A 19,305-nucleotide genomic window follows, 5' to 3' on the forward strand; every position below is an offset into this window, starting at 1 on the left:
TGATTGGCCAGAACCTGTACTTACATAGCCAGGTGAGTTTGAGCACATGCAGTCCTTCTCAAATGTTTGGACTCATCTTCTCATACTTGAGACATTAAAATAATGGAATATGAAATTATATATAGTAAGCACACAATGTGAAAAACGACGCAAAGTGTGTTTTATATTTTAGATTGTTTTGATTCCTCTGCATTTGCAACCAAAGACTTTGATTCAGAAACAGAGTGCAGGAGTCTTTTTGCTTTTTCTTGTCGACCCATGGTCTTCTCCTACATACCTGTCAACCTACAAGTGTGCAAAAGTCTTTTGCTCTTTTATATTTTAGATTCTTCAAAGTAGCCACCTTTTGCTTTCATGACAGTTTTGCACACTTTTGGTATTATCTGAAACATTTCTTATAAATAGAAAGAGTTCTCTAATCGTCTGTTTTGAGGGAAAGAAACAATCTTATATGAGGTCATATTTATCCCTGGATTGGCTGGAATATTTATTCAACCAGTCACTATTTTCTTCCACCCTTGTCGGTGGGTTTGGTCGCCTCCATCACCTTCAAACACCACTTTGACAGTGAACTGGAGACATGCTGTGGAAAACTAGACTAATTAAGCGTGCTGCATCAAAAGAACATCAGATGTGTGAAGCAAACTTATGTGGAGGGATAAAGAAAACAACACAGACAGACCAAGACATCTCCACTTGTGATCAGCAGATAAATAATTGTCACTACCTGTCATCAGTTATTGATGTTGTGGAATTTATCGGAGTGAACGCAGCACGCTTCACAAACACAAAGCCCAACTGAACCAGCTGGCATTTGAAAAAGTATTGATGAGAACATTCAGAACTGAGTGGAAGGAGATTTTACTCATTCAGTGGGAAAAACTTTGCCTGTCATTCTTTTAAAGAACTTGATGATGAGTTAAAAAATCGCTTATATTCATATATTAAATTTTAGCTGTGGATTTATTTGTGTGTCAGACTAATGGTCAGATCTTTTGCACTGCGTGGGTTTTAGTCATGTCAGAATTACCTCTGGCCTCGCTGTGTACATTTATCCAATTGCTTTGTTCTTGTTTTTCGTTTTTTTTTTTTTTTTTTTTTTAAGCTGCTCTTTGCAGATGATTAGCTGTGTCTAATAAATCCTAGTATTATTCTGAAATTGCTGCACACTATAGCCTGCTCATGGCTATAATGCTCATTTTTATTTGTATAAATAACTAGTCTGTTAGCTTGATGCTAGAACGTAACAGGAAGTCTCATTGGCACGCTAGCAGAAAATAACATTGCAGTTGCAGTAATATTAACATAAACTGATACATTTTACATGTGTGCTCAACCTTTGAGGCATAAATTTAATCTGATCTTTAGAAACAAACTGACAGCTGATGACTTCATATTGTTCACTCAGTCTGTTATTGTGGCTCCAACGCTCCACGCTGACCAGCTACAGCAGCCTTGAAGGGTCAAAACTCAAACTCAAAAATTCAAAATACAGCTTCCACTTGGAGAAGACATCGCATTGTGTTTTATTTATTGTTCACTACATGATGAGCAGGAACAGCTAGATGTAGCACTGAACACAAAAAGTATGTAATGTATGAAATATATTTCACTCTAGGTTCACATTTATCCTGTGTGCATTTTTCAGGGGATTTGTTTGTTTCGGCCTAACATCTTATTTTATTTTTTGTCTTCTTACAGCACCAGCTTGATCAGCAGGAACAGATCATTTTAGCATTTTTTCTTCAAAAAGTAATTTATTTACCACTTTTAAATGCAGTATAGTGATGAGGCTGCTGAAATAAAACTCAGAAAGACTAACTGACATGTGATTTTTGGAAAAATCAGTCCTTATACACAGTCTTCAAAAGTGTATGATTAAATTTTTATTCCATGGTCGAGTGTTAAGAAAGCAAAAATTGCAATAAATCATAAATAATAAATCGCAGTACTTTGAAAATTACAATACATGTCGAACCGGCACCCAAGTATCATGAGTGTGGAACTGTATCATCCCAACCCTTCTCGTTCTGCTCATTCTGATTTTTCAGGAACGTGTCCTCTCAGTGTAGCTCATACAGTTTGGAAATTGCAGCATTGTTACTTGGCCATCCCTTTCTTTTATTTTTATTATCTGTAAGGCTGTAGGCTGCAGTGTAGCCGTGAGGATACTGATTTATTGGCCCAACCACAAAAATAGAACCTCACCTCCCAGTAATCCTGCCGCCGGCTCTGTATGAGACTACAATGAGAGGGTGGAGTCCAGAATGATGTCCAGGTCCCCTCTGGGGATGGGCGGTCCGAGCCGCCGTCCAGGTGAAGGGGAAGATCTCCACTGGGGAGCCACAAACACAAGTTCAATTTTACTGTTTAGCTTGAATAGTTTGGCTCACATCCAGATTTTAATGTCGTGCAGGCGGTTGACATGGTTCTGTGGTGGCAGCTGAATCTTTATTCATTTTATTTCCATATTTGAATCAGCATCATCAAACCCCTCAGACATTTTCTCATTTTTCCGGCTCTCTTGAGGCGTTTCATCGTGAAAATCAATTTCATTTACACTTCAGTCACGAAAATGCATCAAATATTCACACAATGTTCCATGAAATGTATGAATTAAATCACTGAACAAGTGTGATTGTGGTGATTCTGATCAAGCGTCTCCTGTAATGACTTATCACTGGAACCAAAGTCACTTAAATGTGACAGCTGCAGCGATACTGATGAATGAGCGCAGAGGAGAGTGAGAGGGAGGACGTCCACAGAGATCCTGTGGGAAGGTTTATTGACTGTTTCTGTGGAAAATAAAACAACAGCTTGAGCCAGGCCTGCTTTCTTTCTTTGTTTTCACCTGAAGAAATGATCCTCTGCAGCAAATCTAAGAGAAAACTCGTTAGAGGAGAAAGTTCGAGAATGAATCGCTTCATCCATCTTTGAGTTTCTCTCCTCTGCTCTGCTCTGTTTGTTATTCTCTTCTCTCTGTTTCATTTCTCCTGTGCATATAAGCCTTGGCATGCTGTTTTTCTAACCTCTATCTGCTCTCTTTTTCCTCTTTTTCTTCACGGTTCACTAAACACAAACTTTATAATTCCCTGTTGCTGCGTTCTTTTCTCTTCAGTAGCTCGATTCTTGTGTGGTTGAAGGCAGAAGGTGTGCAGCGTCTAGCTGACAAGCACACTCCGAGACCATAAATCTCCAAACATATGAGAGGCAGCACACATAATCTGTCAGGCTGTTCGCAGTGTTAGGAGACGCATGTGGGTGCTTGTGTATGGTTTCAGCATTTTAAAGACGCTCAAAACATTATTAATGTAGAAGGAGCAAAAGCCCTAAGAGATAATTCGGTGCAACAGATTGTAAATGTGCATGCATGTGTGCATTTATCTTCTCATCTTAAATGTGTGTGTCTTTTGACACAATTGTCAGTGTTTCCTACATGTTTGTGAACACATGCATGGCTGAGCGTCATGCCTGCACGCTCTCAGCTTGTTCTAGCCCCAAGAAATCAAACGGCACCCATATAGGACCGAGCGAAGACCAGAGATGCAGAAGGCAATCGGAGCTGGCTTCACATGGCACTGTGGGGGCTCATTACTGTATTCTTTGGGCTGGAAAATGTCTGTCAGTGAGGATTCATTAAAAGCCAACCTGCTGCAGCAGCTCCTGCTAGTCCAGTAATGAGAGGTCCTTCACAAATTTGGGCTCCCCGGTGGTTCAAATTGGACAGGTGAAATATCAGTGGTAATCTGCATTACGGATAGAGCCTGCAGTGATTGAGTTCCGCTTTGTTGTGGTGATTAGCATTACAATGCTCATGTTCGCTCAGTTCTTTACGGAACAGTTGAAACCAGCTCGCTGTTGTCTGCTTGAGGCCAGAGCACCCTCGAGTAGCTGCAGAGTAACATCCATTTATTTTATCTTTCTTCAGAAACATTTCGCTCGGCAACAGCTGCTGCCTGCCCAGTTTTTATCATCCTTTCTACACACTCTACTCTCCTCTTTTGAAATTTAATTGAAGCATTGTTCGATAGCTGTTGTGCGTCATTATTAATGCAGGTGGACTTTTCCGAGGGCAGACTGGACGTATTTGGACTATAATGTTGGTTAGAGTGGGTTTGTTTAACCTGGCTGGCTGCTGCTCCATCTAAGGTGCTCTAATTTTATCTTTAGGATTCAGCTTCTTTTTGTTGAGCCTCTGTTGGTAGAAGAAGATGTAAAGGCTGCTTTGTCTGAGATAAACTGTTTATTTGTCTGTGCCTGTGTGCTATAAGCTTTCTTTTTCAGTCGCTGTTGTGTGTCTGTGCATTGATTTCCTGAGGCCATTTTATTTTTCTTTTGTTCATGTGTTCTATTTTTTTTTTCATGTAAACTCATTGATTACTGTACAGAAATAAATGCCTCAGCATCATCTTTTCTTTCTTTATCTCTGCACTACCTGTCACTACCTGTTTTTATTCTCCGGTAACTTCTCTCGTGTCTTTCAGACTCGTACACCGCGTGTGACACGACTCAGCCCAACACAGCCGGCTCTCGCTGACCAGGCCAGCAGGGTATCCTTTGCGTCAGCTGAAAATCTGGAGACCATGTCTGAGCCTGATATCCCCATCGGCTTTAACCGGATGAACCGGCTTCGCCAGAGCCTGCCGCTGGCTCGCTCGTCCAGCCAGGCCAAGCTGCGGGCACCAGGTCAGTCCACCATCTTTAAGAAAAATCTGCAGTGACTTGTGACCTTTACCGAGATACCATACAGATCCTTCTGTTACAGAAAAATCAGCCTGCTGAGAATCATTGATTTGATTAAATAAAAAAATACAAGAGTTAGCTTGCATACTTTTTGGTTTGGTTTCTAAAATTTAACGTGTGTGCATATTTGCTTTTTTCCCACAGTTCCTTCATTATGTAACGTGACAGTACTGTATATGATATCACCAGAAACTGGCTACAATAGAACGTTGGAATAGTGCTGTAGAAATGAATTTTCAGTTTCATATCTCCTGAGCTTCTCATGTTACTCATGCAATAAGGCACTGAACCCATAACCGCTCTGGGCGCCTGATTCTGGGCAGCATCCATCACTCTGCCATCTCTCCCACAAATTACATGTGCATGTGTGTATACAGGCCTATGTGTGTGTGAAATAATTGACAATGGAATGAAAAAAATCGAATTTTCTTCAAAGGCAGATTAAGATAGTACATTCTTCTTCTTCTTCTTCTTCTTCTTCTAGTCCCACTCGTGGCACTGAGTTGCTAATTGTTAGTCCTCTCCTGCAACACTCATTGCATCAGTGCTTTTTCAGGCCATGATACCAGACAAATAAGTCAGTTTGATGGAGTGGGTGTGAACGGTGGTGTCAGTTGGTCCATCACTTTGGTCAAGTCTACTATCAGTTGAACTATTGGGTAAAATTTAGTACTGACATTCAGGGTCTCCTCCAGAGGATGAATCCTGCTGATCATCTGATATATTATCTAGCACCAACTTCAGGCTGCCGTTGGTTTAGAGTGAAATGTCTCAAATATTGGATTGATTGCCATTAAAATTTGTATTTGTATACATTTGTGTTCCCCTCAGGATGAACTGTAAAAACTTTTATCAAGTTTAAAACTTTTTATCAATATACCTGTAATGAAATTCCCATCAACCTCAACTGTATTTTAGCAATGCTGTTTAGCACTAATGAGCAGTTGTTAGCATCAACATGCTCACATCGTCGACGTTTGCATGCTGACGTCAGCATTTAGCTCAAAGCACCACTCTGCTCATAGAGCTCCTACCAGCATTACAGACTCTTAGGATCTGGTTAGTTTTGGGTTCACATTGCAGGACGTGATGTACCTACTACCTCCTGTGATTGGTCTGAAAGTCCAAACCATCCAAACAAATGGTTTAATGTTAGACACGAACAGAACCATTGCTGAAGTTTGAGCTGGATTGAGACCACCGCGTTCGTTCTGTAATAGCGATTCAAGTCATACTCAAGTCCTAAAGTCCAGACCAAGTGAGGCGGGTGTGGAAGAGACATTAGGCTTATTTTCAAGACAGCTAAACTAGAATTTAGAGAAAAACTGTTATTCATGGCCTTTGCTGACACTCACCTGCAGAGCAGCTGCTGCTCACAAAACTCCTGCAGCAGCCTCCATGTCTTGTTGTTTTATACATTTTACCTGTAAGACTCACATTTCAGTGCCTTTACTGTCATCCAACATGACGGCAGTGGAGGAAATAGAGGCAGCGTTTGACATGCTTCCTGAGTCACGCTGATCTATCCTCCTTTTCCTTCACTCATCTCTATTTCCATCACAGTTAGATCATTGTGAGACAAGGCCAAGTTTATAAAAGCTGCCATGTTTGTTTCCTGTGTTGCTCTGAGTCCAATGCTGCTGTGAAAAGGAGCAGTGATTCAGCTGATAACATTCAGCTCTTTTAAACTGGAGGCTGCTCAACTGATGATTTAATTCATCTTCATTCAGAGGGCAGCTCAAGTTAATGGACACTCATTTTCTCTGCCTTGATGTCTGTGGATCTGTCCAATCTATTGAAAACATTTCTTTGATTGACAAGTCAAGAGCCAATCACAGACTGGATGTGTCCATGTGTGTAAACTATTAATCTTCTTAGATGTTTTTGACAAGCTGCAGCAAACAAGACACATTAGTTATGATATTAAAGCAGCCTCCTCTTAGAGGGGATCACTTATTTGAGTTGACTGAAGGTATCAAGTGTTAGTAAACCTGATATAACCCTCTGAGTGTCAAGCCAAAGTCAGACTTCGGTCCACTGCCTATAGGAACACAGAATATAAACAGAGCTGTCTCATGCTTCCAAATGATCTTGCCAAGCTACCTGTCATCTCTGATTAATGGCTTTGGCAAGAAGCAAAATTATCTTCTTCTAAAAATGATCCATCTTGCATATGAGGAGGAGGATGATGCATTTGCTGGAGTTAGAAAGCGTGGGACAAAATGCAGCCGATAATTGATTGTAATTCTTGACAGAGCTTCTGTTAAGAATTTCTCATTTTTCTAAAGAATCTGTTCATGTACCATATTGCAAACTTGAGTCAGTTTATGGTGATTTAAAGCTAAATGCATCATGTAGATTACTTTGAAGTGTTGTCAGTTACTGAATGCAGATAACATGACAACTTTTGTAATTAGTAATGTTATACAGTGGATGGCAAAAAATGGCATTTGATCTGAATGCTTTTGGATTACTTTTTCATTATTCCAGAATCAAACATTAAGAATCAAGCAAGTATATCAAGTATATCGTATTTGTAATCAAAAATGTAATCAAATAAGCCTTGATAATTACACATTTTCCAAATGTAATCTTATGTAAACTATTAATCTACAGTTACTTATTTTTGTAATCTGATTATGTAATCCCAATCACATGTAATCTGTTACTACCCAACCATACAAAAAGATGAAAATAGCTTTTTTTTCATTGAAAGAATTTTAAGCACATGCACCACTTTGTCTGTTCTAAAAACACACGTCTCACTGAGATCATTTTTCTTTTAACACCTAATATTACTGGACACACTGGTGAGAATTATCTTTTGTTCACTTTGCAGTTGCAGCTTCCAGGTGGTTGATAATTATGTGTCATTTCATGGTACTTTTTTGTTCATGTGTGATAAATATCATGGCACAGAGGAGAATGAATGTTCTAAGCTACTGGAGAATTGATCTTGGTTAGGAGAAGTTGAAAGAAATATGTCTCACCTTTTTTCCATTTTTTTTTTACTATTCCTCAAAAAATTTGATCAATTTATGCAGCTCTTTTTCATTTTATTGAGTGAGTTAGAGTGTGGTACACAAGCTGCGTGTGAGGAGCAAAATAGCATCTTAAAAAGTGACTTCACACTAAATTCCCTTTTTAAAGTCATTAAATTAAATGTACAATCACTTTTAATACTATCAAGATATTCCCGTCTATAGAGTTTATTGCTGTGTTAGTTATTAGAATTTTTTCCATAGAAAATCTGTGAAAAATCTTGTACTCGATGCACCTGAAGTATAAGGCAAATTCACATTCTTCTGCTCTTACACATACCCACATTCAAATACAGAAAACAGCTGTAGTAGTGATTAAATCGTAAGCCATTATGCACCAAGTGTAAACATTAAAATGAGGGTTATATATGTAACCATGGTTCTATGAATGCAGAATAACTCCCATGCCTGAAATTGCCTGTTTATACCAAGCAATAACATGCCTGTTGGGTCAGTGGTAACAGATACAGCAATGCTGCAACAAACTGACACAACAAGAAAGAACGACACCACAAATGTTGAATAATTTGTTGTTTCCATTTTGCAAGATGCATTAAGTTTCTCTTCATGCAGCAGCTCCCAAAACATTTTTCAAGGAAGTCTTGGGATGTTGTGGTTTCTAGTTCAGTGGTGAGATCAGCTGAAATAGACATCTGCTGCTTATCTTTGTAAGTAAAGCCATATTCTGTGTTGCAGCAAAAATGCTAGTGATCTCATTCATTTTGAATGGGGGCAGTGCATTTAGGCTGCAGCGGAAAAATTGAAACAGAGTCAACTTTTGGAGGAACACAGCGGCATGCTGTGGTGGCCAATCACAAGCCAGCCATCAGACTGCAGCACAGTCAGCTTGATATATTACTGAAACTGGTCACTCCTCAGGCAGAGTTCATGGACCAAACAATGACACTCTCCTGGTTGTGTCCTTGCTTTGTTTAGCTCGTGCACCCAGCTTCGGCATCTGGGTCTGACTGTGGTTTATGCTGCAAAGAACAGACACCACAAAGCCTCCTTTGGTTTGTGTCCTTTTGTTTGTGAGAGAGAGTGAATCAGAGAAATAAAACATTATTTCCTGATTGTTTCACAGTGGTTATGTTTTAAGCACAAATAACCACCCACACACACCCCTTCAGCTAATCACTGCGTCACCTGATTCTGTCTGAATGTGGCTCAAGAGAGCCCAAACTCGTAATTTACATTATAGTGAACCAGGTGGATATCAGACAGCTGTTTCAAGTGGACTTGCTGGACGTCAAGGATGTTGCAGGACGTTGTCAGTCCTTCAGTTGCGTACAAACTGCTGAAAGAATGTGGCCTTAAACATCTCCAAGTGTGTGATCAGATCTCGATGGGTCTTAGGTGCATTCATACCTGGACTTAGAGCTGTCCACTTGTGATCACCTGAGATTATGTTTCTGGGTTTGAATGAATTGTTCAAATGAAAATGGGCATTTAATTGACTTTTCTTTTTTGTCAGCGGGGACAAAAACACAAATATTTTGAGATGAAAATTGTCCCTCCACTCTCTGTTTTCATCCCTGACTCTAAACTTCATTACCCCCCTTCAACCATCGTGGATCTCCCTCATTGCTCCTCCCCATCCATAAATGCAGGGATCTTGTTCCTCCAGCTTGGGGAGGAGACTCGCCGGGTGCACCTGACCCATGAGCTGACCAGCCTGGATACTCTGAGGGCCCTCATTGTGCACATGTTCCCCCAGAGGCTCACTATGGCCATGCTCAGGTACGCCTGCATTACATCAAACTGACTCTAAATAAAAGTATGTGTCTGTGAATATAAACAAGTTATCGAACTGTTTACATGCTCATTGATTGGCCTAGATGTCTTTTAAACTGATCTCCAGCTCAACACTGCGAGTTTTATCAGTCAGTCACAGGTTGTGTAAGTGAAATTTCATCCTCAGTCACAGAAATGAAAATAATAAGTTTTGTAAACAGATGGAAAATGGAAGCAGGAAAAAAAAGAAATGGATAAAAATCAATAAAGCTAAAAGAGGTGTGAAACAGCCACTTTCAGGCCACGAGTGCACATGGATAAAATCTCATCAGTTTAGTTTAAAAATCATGAAATGACAAGTTCGGGTCAAGATTTGAATTGGAATTCTCCACTGAAATATAAATTATAGTGACACTACAGCTATTGTACACATTTTCACAGTATTGAGAAGATGATAAAAGCATTTTTGGGCATGTTTGTGAAAACTGTAGATGCTTCGAGTCTCTGAGTGGGCGATTCATGTAGCGTGTTACTAACTGGAGCTTTTCACAGCCCTATATACAAACCCTTTTAGTGTTAATTGTTAGTTATTATGGATGTAATGTGTCTGTCCTTTCACAACATTCAGCGCCCTATCTCACACTGATCTAAAGTGCGAGCTGAAAGCGTGAGGCGCAGTGGATTGAATTTATTCAAGGTATTTCCAAATCCACCTTTGCCATTTTGCGCCGGGGTGCACGGGTATCCTGTCCTGTCCTGCCTCTTGAACCAGCAGCACACAGCAGGATAAACCTATCAGCTGTACCCAAGTGCCTTGATTAATTCATGGGTGAGTTTAGGCCGAACACGGCTCTCATCACCTTTAAGAAACAGTTTTGCCAGGAGTGCAAGTGGTAGCAGCATGATGGCAGATTTACCAGGAGGAAAGACAAAGAAATTGAGCCGATCCAGCTGCATCTCAAGCCGGCTGAACACCCACCTGAGCCGGATTGAGGTGCAGCTTTGTGGCCACTCATTGTCCATCTACAAAACTTCATCTCCTCTTTTATGTTACTCAAAATAAAGAACTTTCTGGTGAAAAAAAGGTTGGGGTAATAACTATCTTAACCAAACTTTCGGTTTGACTTAAAAGGGCTGACATGATGTTACACCATGTGGTATTCCTCAGCAGGTTTATAAGACAAAAACTTTTCCCATTTTCAAAAAAATCAATATTCAACCATTTTCATCAAAGTGCTAATTATAGATTACTGTATAATCTGCTCTGAGGCTGCTTGGCGACACAGTTCACATTGATATTGTCAGCAGGACCCTCTTAACTCCAAACTCAGTGAATATTACACTTCTGATGAGTTCAATATAAGACTGCATCCAGTTGATTCTCTCATTACGGACGCCTCGTGCAGTTAAAGATCTTCCAATCCCACCCAAGTCTTTAAACGAACGTACATCTCTGATTATTAGCGAGTAATAGGTCCTGAAATTGTCTTTGCATGGACTATTTATTAGTGTTGTGATTTTTTTCTTTTTATTTTGATGACTATTGATGTTCAGGTCTCCCAGCACGGCTCTGCTGATCAAAGATGAGACCCGTAACGTCTTCTATGAGCTGGAGGACCCGCGGGACGTTCAGGACCGCTGCGTAATTAAGATTTACTGCAAAGAGCCCATCTACGGCACCTACCCTGGACACCACAACCCACACCTGGCTAACGGAGACCTGAGGGTGAGTGTTTGTGCGTGTGTGTGTGTGTCATTTTACTCGCCCATCTTTTTGTGTGGCTGCAAATATTTTTATCTGCATCACTGGAATCAATTTATTTTGACAGCATATTTTCAGCGATGTGTAAAAGTCCAATCACCATTCCTCAGAGAGAAGAAAGACGAGACATTATACAGTATTCCCGACTTTTCATCCGCATTAGTTTTGCATTATTGTGGTGCCAAAACGTAAAGTGATGCCAAGGAAATGATCCTGCCTCAGTCACAGTCACCTTTTCCTTCATTACCAATTCATTCTGTGTGCAGCTGGCTTATGACTCACAGATTAGACAGCGAGACAAACACTTGTCTCTTTCTGGCGGTGGCAGATAGCAGCCAACCAAATCATCCCGCAAATAATACATTTTGTAATTCCCCTTGAAAAATTGTTATTTATTCAACCCCCACGCCAGTATCTCCCACATAACGCTGATTTATTTTTGTCTGTTTACAAACACTAGTTTGCATTACATAATGTGTCCAGGCATAACTTAGTCTCTGTGTGAGGGTACAGTATGAGTGAGTCATGTGACCTTACTCCAGCACTGCTGCTCCTGGACCAGTGCCAGTCCTTCACATCACGGGTGCTGACGAGGCAGGATGCCGACAGACTGTAAAATAGCATAAACACTGTTCAGAGCTGATAGACTGCGGTCAGTTCATCTGAGGACCGGGTCACCGACGTGAGCGTTGTAGTAGAAGTTTTGGTAAATGGAAAATGGGTTGCACTTTATATTGGGTATGTTGCTTTTAACCTGAGAACAGAACAAAAGGCTTTGCAGTTACTCACCTGCACCCATGTGAGCACACACCTACACACACACACAGACACACACAGCAGAGGCAGTGGAAGTGCAGTTCAAGGTGCTGACGTTCATTGTTTTGCTCCAGGGTTCCTTTAGCTTCGTCACGTAAATGTACAGGGTTCCTGTGGAGGATGGAAAAGTCTGGAAAACAGAAAAGAGCATATGGATAATATTAATGTTTCCAGACTGTTCTGTTGTCTAAAATATAAAATTCATTATTTCTAAAAATAAATTGTGTTTTTCATGGTGTTTGGAGCATAAGGTTCACCACGGCGTGAGAGAGCGTGGGACAGAGTGAGCTTGATGTCATTGAAAGCAGCTCCGCCCAAAGTGCCTTATAACTGAATCAAACTCAGACAAACAAGACCGAGTCTGAAAGAAAAATGCTCCTGCCTTTTGCCAGGCCACCGTTGTAAATAAGAATTTGTTCTTAATAACTTGCCTGGTTAAATAAAGGCAAAATAAAAAAACCTGAAAATATCTTTGAACAAAATATGAACATAGCATCACAAATTTTAAGCTTTTCTAAACATGTAGGAGTTATGCAGTGATGTAGTTGTCAGAAAAGTCATAAAAGCCTAACCTTTGTCGCTGCATTCATCAACACTAGACAAGCAGATTTCCCAGTTGGTCACCGGCAGCCCACCAGTCAGCATCCTCTCCAGTCTCAGCTGGGAGATGTGTCAAGAAATGAAATATTCTCAAACCTGTTTTCCTTTTTAAATGGAGAAATCAGCCAATCACCGTCTGAATTCAAGTTTCTCTCTTTTACTGAACTAAGAGGAGCTTCATTGGCTCATTAACTCCTTGTGAAAAACACACTTCACGCAACCTCAATAGAAAAACATGTAAAACTCACCCGAACTGTCTTTGTTAGTCTGTCCACTCTTCCAACAATCACCAACTCTGTTTGGTCGAATTAAATCCTTAATTCACTGTGTGAAAAGAGTGTAAAGAGTGTAAAGAGTCTGACTCTGCAGGCTGTTAACCTCTCACTCCTCACCCAGCTCAGCTCACTCATGGTCCGGCTGAGTGGGTGTGCGCTGTGCAGCAGGATGACAGCAGACCATTACATTAGCAAAATAAAATGACAAATATTGCCCCGAAAAATCTGTTTCAGTCCAGCCTCGATAGGCGATGTATTCTCAAATCCCCTCTGGCTGGCTCCTCTGTTTTCCTCTACCTGGATTAACGATGGAAAAGCAATGCTTATTTCATGTATTTGGTACATTTTATACAGAATGGTGAAATAATGGCTGTTATTGTTTAAAACCCATATATTCAATTTAATAATGAAATGTCACTCTGTGGAGCGGCTGTGGCTCATGAAGCAGCGTCCACTCATCAGAAAGTCAGTGATTTGAGTCCTGCCTCCTCCAGTCAGTAAGCGGAAGTGTCCCCTCTGTTTGCTATTTGTAGGCTGTTGTAGGATTTTTGTGCACTTATTATGTTAAACCTGACGTAGTCAGTCTATGCATGTTTACTCATGACTCCCACAACACGGCCACAACAACAATTTGCTAACTAAAGTAGGTCATCCTTCACTACTACTGTTGCTTAAAAAAGCAAAGACATTCTCCCGTGTTTGTCTGTTTGGTTGGTGGGAAGACCGTCAATCAAACTCCAGCATGGACGAAACAAGTGGGCTGAAACTGCTTGAAAAGGAGGGAAAGTTTTGTTGTGCCTGCATCCTGTTTGTTATTTTTAGCAGTTCCTCATTAAAAAGTGAGTAAAATGTAAAATAAAGGATGCCAAAAATGACGTATCATAATACTCAGAGTTAGTACATTTCACCACAGAGGAAAAGTAAACACGAGGCTTGGTAAACTGCCGTCCAACCTGCTGTCAGTCTGGAGAGTTTTATTTCTCTGTAGTGCTGATGATGCAGGATGACATCACTGAAACTGACCAATGAATCAGGAGCCTGTCAGTTTGTTTAACATCATTCTTACAGCGGTTGGTTTGTTTGTAAAAAGCCTGTGTGAACAGGAAACCAACTGAACTGAACTACAAAGACTGTTTAATGAAAGATTAAAGGCCTGCTTTGACCCACTGAGTCTAACCTTCATCTCAGGTATGACGCCCGAACCTGATGGCTGGTTCACAGAAAAATAATCTGTGGTGCAAAAAAAGGTTGGATATCCCAGACTATTTTATATATTTTTTTTTTTCGTTGATCAAATTAATGATTAAAGGGTAACTCCATTTGTGTTCTTTTCTGGGTTTTTCAAATACAACTCAGTTAGTATGAACAGCTGTTCCCTTTTCTTTAGCAGCGATGAGTGATTTCAATGCAGAGCTCACCTTTCAACGTGCAAATGTTCCACCAAAACACTATTTTGCAGCAACACCATTCCTGCATCCGGGACTTGGCGCCACCCAAGGTGTTTGTGATTGGTTTAAAGAAATGCAAACAGTGCAGTCTCTCATGTTGCCCCTCTCAGCTCAGAGTGTGATCCACATACAGAATGATTTCAAAAATAATTGACTCACACATTGACACCCCCAATCAACTAATTGTTTCAGCGCTGTGTAGCACTGGTGGCACCTGGATGCAGGTGGTTGAAACAATGTGCTGAAATATAAGAGTAGTTAAATGACTTTAATAAGTGCTTTTGATCCTCCTCCTTTATCTTTGTATTATTCCCAGTACCTGTAACATCCCTCCTGTTCAGTAGCTGAGCTCTTATTGATGAGCCACAACAGGATTTATCTTAATTCATCAGTCAGCTGCTGGCACAATGAATATGGTGTCAGCCTGATTAGCATGATTACTAATGCTATATGCATTTGGTTGCAGCTGGAGCAAAATAAACCATTGCCAACAGACAGACAGAGTGCCTGATGTCATTCAGCTCTGCAGTGTTCATGTTTTCTGTGAGAGACCTTGCATTTTGTTGCTGTCTAATTACACTGTGATTATGGAAATGAGAAAGCGGTAATTTAAAGTGTTAGAGAATGCTGCTTTTATAGAATAAAATAAATTATAAAGTAGATAAATTACATTACAGAAAAGCAGACATATGCAGTGCGCACGGCGCGAAAAATGAATCTGCATGTTAAACAGTTTAGCTGATGGGAGTGCTGTCGACAGCAGGGCGTTTTTGACACATTTGTCGTTTTTGCTGCTGCCAATCAGATACCCCAGGGCCTTTTGTTTACATGCTCATGTGTATGATTGCCATTCTGCCTGTCTGTGTGACTCGCAGCTGCCCGCTAATATTTTGGAGGTCAACTGTTCGTCTCTCTCATGGGATCGTTCACCTCGACTCTGAAATCTTTCTGCCGTTTTACAGCCTTATCAAACCGGCAGGCTTACCTTGAGTTTTATGTGTGTCAGGTACATTGCTGCCTCTGCCAGTATCAAGGTGAGCGACTAGGACGTGTGTGTGTGTGTGTGTGTGTGTGTGTGTGTGTTGTGTGTTGTGTGTGAGAGCTTATTGAACCTCAGCCAGCAGAGCCAAGATTATTCCCTGATTGCAGACCACAAAAGCATGACCAGGATTACTGAAGTCCATCCAAGCTTGGGAGTGGAGGACAGGACGTGGTTAAGGAGGAGATTGATTGGCAGATTTTCCTCAGCGGGAGAGAGGCCAGGTTTGAACGGTTCCATGGGACGCACCTTTCGCGATCGTACCTGCGATAGGCCTCTTGTGACTTCAGGAGGTCTTGGGGGTGGAATGAAATGTCTGTATGTCTTCAGCGCGGCTAAAGGATGGTGTCAATACGAGGCTGTTGCTAAGATACAAGATGGAAGATGATGGCACTAGAGTCATTAGTCTGCTGCGAGGCTGTCCACAGGGTGTTGTTGTAAGAGGCCTAAGGGTTATTATGTAGAAATATTGGTTTTTCAATTTGCATCGTCTCCAGGAGATAGCTTTGTGCGTCATAAGCAATTACAGTGTTGTCTTCTTTTGTGTTTCCTTGCTGTATCTGTTACTCTTGGCTGGTGTCCTCTGACGCAGGGCTTTCACTTACACTCTGCTGCTGCTCTGCTCCGCTTTGTTTAGCCTTCCTCTCTGACATTTGGGATTGATGCCAAAAGATAATCCTCTCATCCTCAGTCCGTCAATAAGCTATCAAGTCGAACTTAAAGCGCACTTAAGGGGGCAGTTTGGAGTCTTTTCTGCCGATCTTGACACAGCATCTATGAGCTGCTGTAAAATGTTACAGTAAACCATAAAGCCTCATTGCAATTTAAAGATTTTTTTTAATATGTAGTTGCCATTTCTCACAATTTTATAAATGTTAAATGGTAAATTGAACCTACTTTCACATTTTTTTCACATTTTAGAAGACATCAACTACACCCAAAAAGTAGTCAAGTAGTTGATTAGGAGATATACGATATTTTTTTTCACTCACTAACAATGATCAGTTCTTGTCAGAAGTGAATGTCCACAGGTTGCACAAAGTTTAATATATATTGGTGTATTAAAGTAAACATTATTGATAGTGACAGACACATTGATGGAATGAGATTTAATGACAATTATGACTCAGCAACAAACAGCCACAGCTCCCCCATCTGCTGTAGATGCATTGTCTCTGCTTTATTATTACACTGTGCTAAAACCACAGATGAAACATTCATCTACAACAATCTACAGCGTCGATTAGTGGGTTCAGTAGTCAACTAGCCGACTATTCTGATGACACTACTGATGTACAAAGTCATCAGGGATCATACTAAAAGTTAAACTAGGACTAAAAACAGAGTTGGAGTTAAAAGAAGCAGCCCTGTGTTTTTGTTTTTTCTGACAGCTGCAGAATGAAATGTGAGATGATGGTGACATTTGAAACAGCAGCAGTTTTTGTGTGTAGTAGTCCTCAGGTGTATCCACATGATAAAGCTGACTAAGCTATCTAGGTTACAGTACATATGGAAAAATAATAAACAGCTTAAGTCTCAATGATATTTACCAGTGATCCATTTACATGAGGCTTTAAATTGCTGACAGTCTCCTTATATGACTTAAACAAAAAATAGAAGATGATTTGGCTCGGCTGTATGTTATATCCTCATCAGCACAATCCAAACACATTTTTTAACAGTTCTTATATCAGCACCACATCTTGCGGGTATTTTATTAAATATTATTTTCCTGCAGCAAACCCTCTGTGGGGCTGTGGACATTTAACCCCTCAACAACTGTCCAATTTCCCGTACCTGTTAACTTATGTGCCCTCACAGGTTAGGGATGAATTAATTATCCTGTTAGTATGTAGATCAGTAAGAGCAATCAAACTTTGATTTATTACTGCTGAAATTCTTGGCTGTTACAGACTCTAATCATCACTGATGCAAAGCTCCATTTTCTCTGTTAAAAGATCCTTTAATAAGCTCATTGTTATCAATAAAATTCTCTCATCCCACAGAATGTGAAAATAAAGAGGGAGGAATAATTTCCTAATTTAGGAGAGTTGATAGAATTATTTTACTCCTAAAAAAATAAGAGACTGAGATTTTTGCACAGTTAAAACTGATTTTGTTCTCTGAGTTACCTGATAAAAACAGGTCATGTTCTAAATCTGTTGTTTTATTTATTCATAGAGGGAGATGGTGTATGCACCTCAGGACTCTCCACCCAACCGCCGCCTCAGCAACCCGCCCATGTCTTCCCAGCATTCATCTTCCTCTGCCTCCCCTCAAGGCTCACCGTCTCGCGCCCGCCTCCTGTACAGCGGCGGCAGGCCGTCTTCCTACGCCGGGCCGCCCCACCACACCCACTCCCTGCCGCACCCTCACCCGCACCCGCACTCCCAGTCCCATCACTCCTCTCCCCACCAGCAACCACAGCTCCACCAGCCCCACCACACCCAGCAGGCCTTCTGTGCCTCCTCCAGCGCCATCCTGGAGCGCAGGGACGTGAAGCCCGATGATGAAGTGGGGGGATCCAGGAGCATGGTGCTGCTGCGGGGAGATGAGCGTGGGGGAGGGGGCATCTACGCCGACCCCTACTCTCTGGGCCCAGACACGGCTCGGCTGAGTCTGGCAGGAGGTCCTCACTCCCCTCTGCCAGCCAGAGCAGACCCCTACGGCTCCTTGTACCGCCGTGGAGGAGGAGGGGGAGGAGGAGGAGGAGGAGGAGGTGCTGGACCGATGCGTTCACTCACCTCCTATTCAGCAGCCGCTTTACAAGGAGAGCTGATGGAATCCGGTGCTCTGTACAGACCAGGAGGACCGCTGTATAACGACGCCTACGCTGCGTCCATGTTGGCCATGGGGCTGCGGGTGCCACCTCCTTCCTCCCCGCAGAAGATACCTGACATGAGGGATTCCTTCACGGGCACCATGCCCGGTCGGGGCTCCCCCGGGAGGCAGAGTTTGAGAAGGGACTCTGTGACCTCCTCTGTGTTCGGGGACAGTCCCAAAGCCCGGGGACAGGGCGCAGGGCTGGGTCTGACCTCAGAGCAGCTCTGCCTGATGGCTGGACCCGCAGGGGAGGGGGTCAGCGCCGGAGGCTTCGGCTCACCTCTGCCAGGAAATGAAACAGAGACCAGGTAGGCCTCAACATATATGTCTGCATGCATGTTGTTGTTCATAACATCAGCTGTAAATTATTCCAGGATGAAGGAGCAGCATCTTTAAAAGCTTTTTTACCGAGTTCTGGTCTCACTGTCGGGACCAGCTTCTGTAGAATATTATGAGAGCAAAGGCCATATTGATTTTGTTTTTTTATGTAGACAGATAAGAAGGAACCAGGCTGAGAATAGATATATATATCTTAATATATAAAAAACAGCCAATGAGAGATATACAGACATGGTGATTTAGCAGTAGCATACTGCAGTGATGGATGCGATTTCCACAGCCAGAAATAAAATGCACAGCATAATGGTACACAGTGTCTGCCTGCTTTATGCCCTGGTCAGAGGTATTCATAAAAAGCAAATCACCATAATCCAGCAGAGGTAAAAAAGTTGCTGATATCAAATGTTTCTTTGCCAGGAGAGAGATTGGATTTTTTCCTAAAAAAGAAACACAATTTTACCTTCAGCTGATGATGATGATGATACCTAAATACTCGTAAAGAACAGTAACTAAGGAGGGCGGGGCTTAGCGAAAGACCAACTGAATACACTCTGGGTTTCTCGGCTACAGACTATGTTATGACCAATAGTTTATTCGGGCTTATTCTAACTAATGTTAATAAACTGAATGCTGATATTTCTGTGTAATGAACATGAATAAGTTCTGTGACAGTTAAACAGGAGGT

At 41.5% G+C, this 19,305-nt stretch overlaps 1 protein-coding gene across 2 annotated transcripts in view; it reads left to right on the forward strand.

Annotated features, from left to right (window-relative positions):
- srcin1b (SRC kinase signaling inhibitor 1b) overlaps positions 1 to 19,305 on the forward strand; it is an 87,791-nt gene that overhangs the window by 34,288 nt on the left and 34,198 nt on the right. For both annotated transcript variants that reach the window (XM_084741103.1, XM_084741102.1), the window contains exons 3-6: positions 4,485 to 4,686; positions 9,395 to 9,524; positions 11,073 to 11,244; positions 17,640 to 18,589. In XM_084741103.1, coding sequence (XP_084597229.1) covers positions 4,485 to 4,686; positions 9,395 to 9,524; positions 11,073 to 11,244; positions 17,640 to 18,589 — 1,454 coding nt within the window. The remainder of the gene's footprint in view (positions 1 to 4,484; positions 4,687 to 9,394; positions 9,525 to 11,072; positions 11,245 to 17,639; positions 18,590 to 19,305) is intronic.

The sequence above is a fragment of the Lutjanus erythropterus genome, chromosome 17 (genome assembly GCF_056507025.1).
Source record: "Lutjanus erythropterus isolate fLutEry1 chromosome 17, fLutEry1.hap2, whole genome shotgun sequence".
Taxonomy (NCBI): domain Eukaryota; kingdom Metazoa; phylum Chordata; class Actinopteri; order Lutjaniformes; family Lutjanidae; genus Lutjanus; species Lutjanus erythropterus.